The 9,310-nt window shown below is 37.1% G+C and overlaps 1 protein-coding gene across 1 annotated transcript; it reads left to right on the top strand.

Annotated features, from left to right (window-relative positions):
- The first annotated feature begins 455 nt into the window (after positions 1-455).
- LOC123511133 (putative nuclease HARBI1) lies at positions 456-2,353 on the top strand. The gene is made up of 3 exons (XM_045266755.1): positions 456-518; positions 993-1,110; positions 1,956-2,353. The coding sequence occupies exons 1-3, from the start codon at positions 456-458 to the stop codon at positions 2,351-2,353; spliced, it is 579 nt and encodes a 192-aa protein (XP_045122690.1).
- Positions 2,354-9,310: the final 6,957 nt, after the last annotated feature.

The raw sequence follows: 9,310 nt of genomic DNA, 5'->3' as shown, positions 1-9,310 counted from the left end.
ATATATATATATATATATATGTATACAACATCAAGCAGTAAATCAATGTCTTTCTTTTACAGCATTGCTGAGTGATGAGGCACCAGTGTCATGACTGCTGAGATTGGTGTTAATCTCATGTTAGTTTTTTTTTTTTTTTTTTTTTTTTTTTCTCTCCCATACCTGAAATAAGTAGATTGTAGGTTGAGCATATAGAAACTGCAGTTAATTTTGTGTTAACACTAATATTTGGTTGATTGGTTACAAACAAAAACAAATAGTACATTATTTATATCTTTATTACTATTTTTTATTTGTTTGTTTCTGGTACTCTAGTTTTTGCGTGTAGTACATGTACTTAGCCTGTTCTGCTTCTTGCTTCCTTTCCTGAGCCGTTATAGATTCTTAAAGGAGTGCAAGCTCAAGCTTCCTTTTCTTCTGCAGGTGGATGATCTCCTCATCCACATAAACCAGTGATGTACCAGGCAAGTCTGGCCCCTGTTGGTGCCACATCACTGGTGCTGGAAGTGGTGTGGCAGGTGCCTCCTCCTCAACACCCACTGCCTCGGTCACCACTTCTCTCTGTTAGGCTGCCTCTGCCACTTCCCCAGCATCATCTGCTGCCTGAACACTGCTGGCATCATTAGTTCTAACTTCAGAAACTAAGCTGATAATGTTTTTGGTTTTATTGCTAAGGACAAAAGTAACAGAAACCAGTAAATCTAGCTAAGGGTACAATGTGTTTGACTTAAATCCTATTGTTTGAAGGAAGCCCATGTCTAAGAAACTGTAAATACCTAAGACTCGTTATCATTAACACATTCACCCACTACAACACCATACTTATGAATGGGGAGAAGGGATAGGAATTAAGTTAACTTTATTAGTTTTTTTCTTTTCTTATTACTGTTTTATCTGTTTGGTTAAGGAATAAAAAAAAAAAAAAAAAAAATTTCTCAACACTAGATAACAAACTTACCATTGTGTATAACTGTAAGTTGTAAACTAACTAGGAACACAAGTATTTTGGATTGCAGACATTTGAGACAACATTATGGCCTAATATTGCTATATCTACAAGTGGCTTATCCTTTGTTAAGGAAAGTGCATTCAATGATGCTTGCCTTATTGGTACACCCATGAATAGAGACATTCTTGGGGTCCAAAATCTCAAAGATTAACTCATCGAGCTAGGAGAGAGGAGGGTTGCCAGGAGGTCCACCACCTGGAAAGTATAATATAATCTTATTGCTAATGAATTGGAAATACAAATAAATAATTTATAAAGTGTGTTTTCACATAACATATGTAACTCAGATGTGTGGTTGGAGTAATATTTGTCAGAGGTAGACATTGCATCATAATTAGTGTGTGCAATAAATGCATCCACTTCACAAAAAAAGAAAAAAAAAAATGCAGGAAATGGCTGGCACTTTAATATATTAATCACTAGTACAAAACTTTCAATGTTGCTGCTTCCAAACTTAAAACAGGAAGTATTTTTTTTCATGTAATGATCAGCATCTGTGGTGTAATGTTTAGCACATTTTCATACCATTAGTATCATCATATTCACTTTGCTCAGCCCAGGCAGGAAAACTCCTACCCACTATTGACATATTTAGAAACCAATAGCAACTGAAGGTTGTATTGAATGTTTTAATGCCCAGTAATGCCTGTGTTTAGCATGAAATGGCAAGATTTGTGGATGATTACTGTTACTGTATCAATCTGGGTTGGATTTTGGTGCCTGGGTTTACTGCACAGCCAAAGTGACAAGCAAGTCCTTTCAACATTTACATGAATCTGCAAGGATGCATTATAAGGGTAGTTGCTTCTAATGTCATATCATCACTTGCACTGTTTCTGGAGGAACAAGTCATAATGAAGTGTAGACAGTTATTAAATGTCCCATGATTCTAGGCCGATGAATGTTACTTCTATAACGCTAATTGTTTCATTCATGTTACTCATAGGTGACAGTGGGTACCCTGTCAACATTCACCTGATGACACCAATTGGAATGCCAGCTAATGCTGGCGAACAAAGATTCAACATCAGCCTGAAGAAAACACATGTCGTGGTTGAGCAGGCAATTGGCATTTGGAAGTCACGCTTGAAGTGTGTTCATCATAAAGGTGGCACACTTTGTTATAGTCCCTTGAAGTGTGGAAAGATTGCTGCAGCAACTATGTTGCTTCATAATTTCTGCAGAAAGAGGAATCTTCCACTCCTGGATGAAGTAGTAGTCAACCCTGATGACATAGATGGACCTGCGTTTGTTCCTGCACCAGCTGGTGGTGGAGGACGGGATGCAAGGGCAATAGCTGGGAATGCAATGAGAAGGCAAATCATTGCACAACACTTCTCATAGTCTGAAAAGGGGGGATATAGTTGTGTAAAGTAAGTTTCTATCAATAGTTAGTTTTAATGTGTTGAGCTGTGCTGGTTGTTCCACTGTTGATGGTGCTTACGATGTTCATCATTCTTGGGACATAGGATACCTTCTACAAATAAGGTAATGTTAAGAATATACATGATAGGTTGTTTATTGCAGTTTACACTGCATATATGATTAATTTTGTAAGTACAAAAGTAAAAAAAAAATAGGTTCTCCATTATAACTAACTGTATAATATTACATTATTCATTTGGTATGTATCATAATAGGTAACTATAATATCACATTATTAATTTGGTATGTACTATCAGATAGACTAATTACACATATTGTAATGCACAGCCAGTTACAAAAATGTTTACCTGATTTCTTGACCCACTGCAATATTCAACTAATGTTACTTGTACTTGAGTCACCACTCTAACCCATTCTTGCAGCAACATATTGGCCATATATTTAGTAGCTTTTCTTAAATACTGCTTCAGTTTCTTGTCCTAGTGGTGTATTCAGCTCACCATTACCTTTCCTGTAGTATTCCTTGTGTCTTATATGAATGTGTAAATATTTATATTTCCATACAGTGACTCGACGACTGGAACCCACACAATGTGTGTATATACACACACACACACATTGTGCGGGTTCCAATCCTGGAGTTACTACATGGGAATATAAATATTTACACATTCATATAAGACACAAGGAATACTACAGGAAAGGTAATGGTGAGCTAAATACACCACTAGGACAAAAAACTGAAGCAGTATTTAAGAAAAGCTACTAAATATTATAAACAATAGGTAATTGTTCACCTTCAAAATAAATTTACATCTTTGTCAAAATATTAACTGAAATGTTTGAGGAAATGCAAATGTACACTAAAATTATTTCATAATTAATAAATGGTATTTGGAGGCTAAGTCTGCATTACATTCAAACTTTTAGTGCAAAAAGAATTCATCATTAATAAATAGGCTACTCCGTAAAAATAAATAAATATGTCATTGTACAAAATAAGAAAATAAATGGCACTGTGAAAACAGGTTACAAACTCCTTAAATTTAAAAATAAATAACTACCTATATATCAAGCAAAATAGAAAAATAATACTGTGGAAAATAATAAGAGTATTCCTTAAATAAAAAGAAATTGGTAATGAGCAAATTCAGAAAAGAAATGACACTGGAATGCAAAAATAACATAAGAATATTTTGTAGGACATTTTGAAATGTTCCTAAACAAGTCTGCGAGATGCCAATTCATTCAAAGATGTTGCTATTCCTGGCAAATATGTAGTAATGCATTCAGTCAAATCAGACAAGGAGTTTCTTATGTCCTCGTGAACTTGAAGCATTTCTGGAGCCAGTGTACCCTCACGACGTGATGAGCCTCTCTGATTTCTACCAGCCTGAGGAGGTTGGCTGTATTGATGATCATCAGCTTGTGGTGGAGCAGGTTCAGATGCTATCTCCACTACTCCCTCTGTGTCAGTGTCTGGTGACAGAGGCTCTGGAGGTGATGAGATTTGGAGGTTTTGGGTGCCACTGGGTCTTGGTGAGGCTGGCCTTGATGGTAGTGTAACATCTATGTCACCTGCTGCCAAGTCCTCTTCATCATCACCTGTAAATAAATAAGAGGAAAAGAATGTACTACAAAACTATTACATATTAAATTTTAAAAGAGTGTGTGTGTGTGTGTGTGTGTGTGTGTGTGTGTGTGTGTGTAAATCACTGCTTGATGTGATGCAGCCTCTGTTGAGGCAGCCAGACATTACCCTGAGGTCAGAGCTTGTTGTCTCCAATCTCTGGTATGTCTGAGACCACTCGTACTCCGTGCAACAGAAAAGAGAAATCACAACTTAAAATTTTCATTCCATACATTAATAATAAAAAAAAAAAATAAATAAAAAAAAAAAAAAAAAAAAAAAACATACTGGCAGGATGAGGGTCACGAAATCCAGGAACACCAGATACTTGGACATCTTTTATTAACGGAAGCATTGCCTCTTCAACACTGGTCAGGGGTTTTACATCAGGCACTCCGCCACCTGAAATGTACAAAACATAGAGTGAACTCAAAAGTTAGCTACATTAGCACTAATTTTGCAAGGAAGTTATATTCATTAATGTTTTAATAAGTAGCTAAATCAAGTGTGTGTGTGTGTGTGTGTACTTCACTGTTAGATCTGCTGCAGTCTCTGATGAGACAGAAAGACCTTATCCTACAGAGCGAGCTCTGAGTTATTTCCAAAAGGTCCGAGACCAGTCACACACATCACACTAGGACAACAAGGTCACACATCCTTGACTTACATCCCGCACCTACTCACTGCTAGGTGAACAGGAGCTACACATGAAAGGAGACTCAAATTATTTCCACCTGCCTGGGAAATCGAACCCAGATCCTCTGGCTTTTGTGTGTATGTGCTTTTGTGTGCATTACTGTAGATGGCTCCTTTCCCCACAAAATGAAACAATTTTCCTTACCAGTTTTTTCCTGTTGACGCTTGAGAGCAGCATGCTTCCTCTTTACTGATGACGAAGTCAATAAATTTTTTCTTCACTTCCTCTCTCTCTCTTGCTACAGGAGAAACAGCATTGATAGCACAAGTTATTTTTTCCCATGCCTTTCTTCTTCTCTCTGCAGTTACTTGATGGCTGAACTTCTCCTGCAAGACAGTTTTTCTGTCCAACCAACCCTAGAATCAAAAGTGATTGTAAAGTTATTATAATATTTCCCATATAAATAAATGCTTTAATTAATCTGTTGGTTAAATTTGTTGGAAACCAGTTTTTTATTCTCAGAAATTAATGAATAATGAGATAACTTATAGATTAATAAAGTAGGTACTTCATAACTTAGCTAGATGACCGTAAGCTGGTGAAGAGGTATTGGCAGGATCCTGCTGGTATCATTTTCGTGACAAAATTGGTGCGGGAAAGGCTGAAGAGACCAACTGCAAGGAACAAGGCCTCTCTCCCCGAGATGCAAGTTATCTTCACTGCGGTACCTCACTATAGGAAAGATGCAGCAGTGCAGCACTGATGACTTGGGGCCCTCACAACAGACCATAACATAACATATAACATAAATAATAGGATAACAAAGGGCCACCAGGGCCCATCTAGGTTATCCTGTATCAGTCGCACAGCGACCTCGTCATCAGTACTTAAAGATACACTTACAAGTACACAATACATTATTTACTAATTCTAAATATTTGGCCCATTAACAGGGCTAAGTCCTGCAGCAAAATCCTCTACAATTTGTGGTCCCCATACATGGGGATCATGTCTTATTTAACTATAGTAAATTTCTTATAAAAACTATCATGCAGTGCTATACATAATTATAAATCTAATAAATTTAAGTGCTTATCTAATCTGTTTTTAAACATTGTCAAACTAGTGCTATTTACAACCGTCTCTGGCAATGCATTCCAGAAGTCTACCACTCTATGACTAAAGAAATATTTTCTTATATCTAACCTGCAGCCTTGCTTTCTAATCTTCCTGCCATGATTTCTAGTCCTATTTCCCTCCTCTAAGGTAAAGAAAGATCTCACATCTATGTAGTTTGTATCTGAGAACATTTTAAATAACTCTTTCATATCCCCTCTTATGCATCTCCTCTCAAATGAAAACATGTTTAATTCCTTTAATCTATCTCTATACTCCAGGCGCTTTAATGCTGGTATCATCCTAGTTGCTCTTCTCTGAACTGCTTCTAACATGTTGATATCCTGCCTATAGTGGGGTGACCAGGCCTGTATGCAATACTCTAAATGGGGCCTAACATAGGAATTATATAAGCTACGCACCACTTCCTTACTTTTATAACTAACATTTCTATTTATAAAACCCAGGATCCTATTTGCCCTATTTCTTGCTTCTAAACATTGCTTTGAAAATTTCATAGTCCTGTCTATCACTACTCCTAAATCCTTTCCTTCCTCTACTGCCTCTAGCCAACATCCCTCCATCTCATAGTTAAAGTTTGTGTTGTCTTTACCTAAATGCATAACCTGACACTTTTTAGAATTAAACTCCATCTGCCACCTGTCTGCCCATGCTATCAGCCTGTCCAGGTCTCGTTGTATTCTGTAATTGTCCTTTTCACCCTGTACTGCACATGCTATCTTAGTATCATCTGCAAACTTTGATACTTTGCTACTAATTCCTATATCTAAATCGTTAATGTGCACCAAGAAAAGAAGAGGTCCTAGCACTGATCCTTGGGGTACCCCACTAACCACTTCCTTCCACTCAGACATTGCCCCATTTAGTACTACTCTCTGTTTCCTATCAGAAAGCCATTCACTAATCCAATCAACTAACCTACCCCCTATCCCATGTAGTCTCAATTTGTACCTTATCAAACGCCTTGCTAAAATCTAGATATATAACATCTATGCTATTTCCATCATCTAACTCCTTGGTAATATATTCTAAGATATCGAGCAAATTTGTAAGACAGGACCTCCTTGATCTAAAGCCATGTTGGGTATCTCTAATTAATCTATTCTCATTTAAATGCTCCCAAATACTACCCTTAATGATTTTCTCTAGGATCTTACATACTATACTAGTTAAACTGATCGGTCTATAATTATTCGCATCATCCTTCCTGCCTTTTTTAAATATTGGAGTAATATTAGCTAACTTCCAGTCCTGAGGTATCTCAGCAAACCTAAGTGATCTTTCAAAGATTAACTTAAGTGCTTCAGAAATACTGTCTACACCCTCCCTAAGTACTCTGGCATGTAGCTCATCAGGACCACTGGCTTTCCTATCGTCTAGTTCAAGAATAAATTTCCTAACAATTCCCGGTTTTATACCAATATTTTCTAAAGCTCTTAAACTACTCGTCGCACTGTTTGTAACAGGATTTCCTATTCTTTCCTAGTAAATACTGAAGAAAATTGTTCATTCAATAATTCTACTATGTCTTCATTTTGATCCACTACTACACCATCTTTTCTGAGTGGTCCAATCCTATCCTTATTTCTTTTATCACTGACCTTGTAATAACTATATAATTTTTGGGATCTTTACTCCCAGCTCTAGCTAGTTTTATCTCTGCCTGCCTTTTACTTTTTTATAACCTTACTCAAATCATCTCTGACCTGTCTGTACCTAATCAAATCTACATCTTCCCACTTTTCTGCAACTCTCTGTATGCCCTCTTCTTCTCTCTGATCTGGCTACCTATCTCATGAGTCCACCATAATGGCTTCCTGTTTCTCTGCCTTATATCTTTGTAAGGGATACACTGCATCACTATACCCTTTACTACAACCTTAAAAATATCCCACATCTCCTGTGCAGTTTTATTTCCAAAACTATCTTCCCAGTTTACCTCTCCTAATAACTGACGTAACCTACCATAATTGCCTTTCTGATAGTTTGGGACTCTAGTCTTATTCACTATATTATCCCTACTGGAATTAATGATAAATCTAATTATATGATGGTCACTGTTTGCTAAAGTCGCTCCTACCTCAACTTCCTTTAAACAATGCTCAATATTTGTTAGTACTATGTCTAAAACCTTCCTCCCCCTAGTAGGTTTATCTACCATCTGCACTAAATAGTTATCCTGAAAACTTTCCATAAACTTATTTTCACTAGCATCTCCTACCATCCTCTCCCAGTTTACTGACTTAAGATTAAAATCCCTAAGATAATTGTCTGACTAGTACACCCCTATTTATCTCATCTACCATAAGGTTGTCTACATCTGCTGACTGGTTAGGTGGTCTATAAAAGCTCCTACTCTAATAACCTTACTTTTGTTTACTCTAACATCCAGCCATAAGGACTCTACTCTGTGATCTACCTTAATACCATTAACCTGACTGGAAATGAAGGATTTTTACATAAATAACTACTCCTCCACCTATCCTACCAATTCTCTGGTGTAAATACATAATGTATCCATCTACTTCATATTCTTTCCTATTTTCCTAAACTTTTCCTCATTTACCCATGCCTCTGTGACACATACAACATCTAAGTCCTCCTCAACTATATAACTAGATAACTCGTCCTTCTTGTTCCTAAGACTCCTGGCATTTACATAAAAACATTTAAGTCCAGCTACCTTCCTAGATGCTGTCTCCTTATTTGGAATCCTAATCTTATTCTCTCCTATTTGCACCTGGAAATCTTTCCTAATCTTTTCACTATCTCTGTTTATCCTATCTAATTTATGTCTAGCATCTTTCTTCTGGAATGCATTTGCTACCTCACCTCACCATCAGCAGGATCATCAGTGATACAGTGATACAATGCCATCCTCTCTTAATTCATAAGATTTTTAGTCACCCAACTGGAAACTCAGTGGAGGAAGGAGGAGTTTCTGCAGATTGCTGGCTTCCCTGAAGTGATCGGTGGCATTGATGGAACGCACGTAATGATTGTGGCTCTTAGAGAGTAAAAGGTAGAGTTTGTCAAGAGGAAGAGATACTACATCATCAACGTGCAGTTTGTGTTTGATGCTTGATACCACATTATTGATGTGGTTGCAAAGTGGCCGGATCGGTTCACGATGCAAGAATACTTGTTCAAAGTGGACTCTGCACGATATTTGACAACGGCATCGTCCCAGCTGGGTGTCACTTACAGGGAGATATTGACTATCCCAGCAAGAAGTGGCTATTGACTCCATACCTCAGACCACAGCCTGGAGCACAGTCTTCTTATAACAGGTAAGCTACTGAGTAGTAAATTTTAGATAAAAGTTATCTAATTAATTATCCCACATCACACAAAACTAATTATTTACCTCCCATAGTTACACTTTTCATATAAACTAATATAAAGTGCTAAATTAATGAATTAGGTATTTTGAAATATTATTGCAGTTTCACACTATCTTGACCCTCCCCCCAACCTTACTGGATTTCTCCATAAGATGAAGTAACCTAAC

The sequence above is a fragment of the Portunus trituberculatus genome, chromosome 31, assembly GCF_017591435.1.
Source record: "Portunus trituberculatus isolate SZX2019 chromosome 31, ASM1759143v1, whole genome shotgun sequence".
NCBI classification, from domain to species: Eukaryota; Metazoa; Arthropoda; class Malacostraca; order Decapoda; family Portunidae; genus Portunus; species Portunus trituberculatus.
The sequence above is the reverse complement of the archived record's forward strand: the minus strand, read 5'-3'. Positions and strand labels throughout refer to the sequence as shown.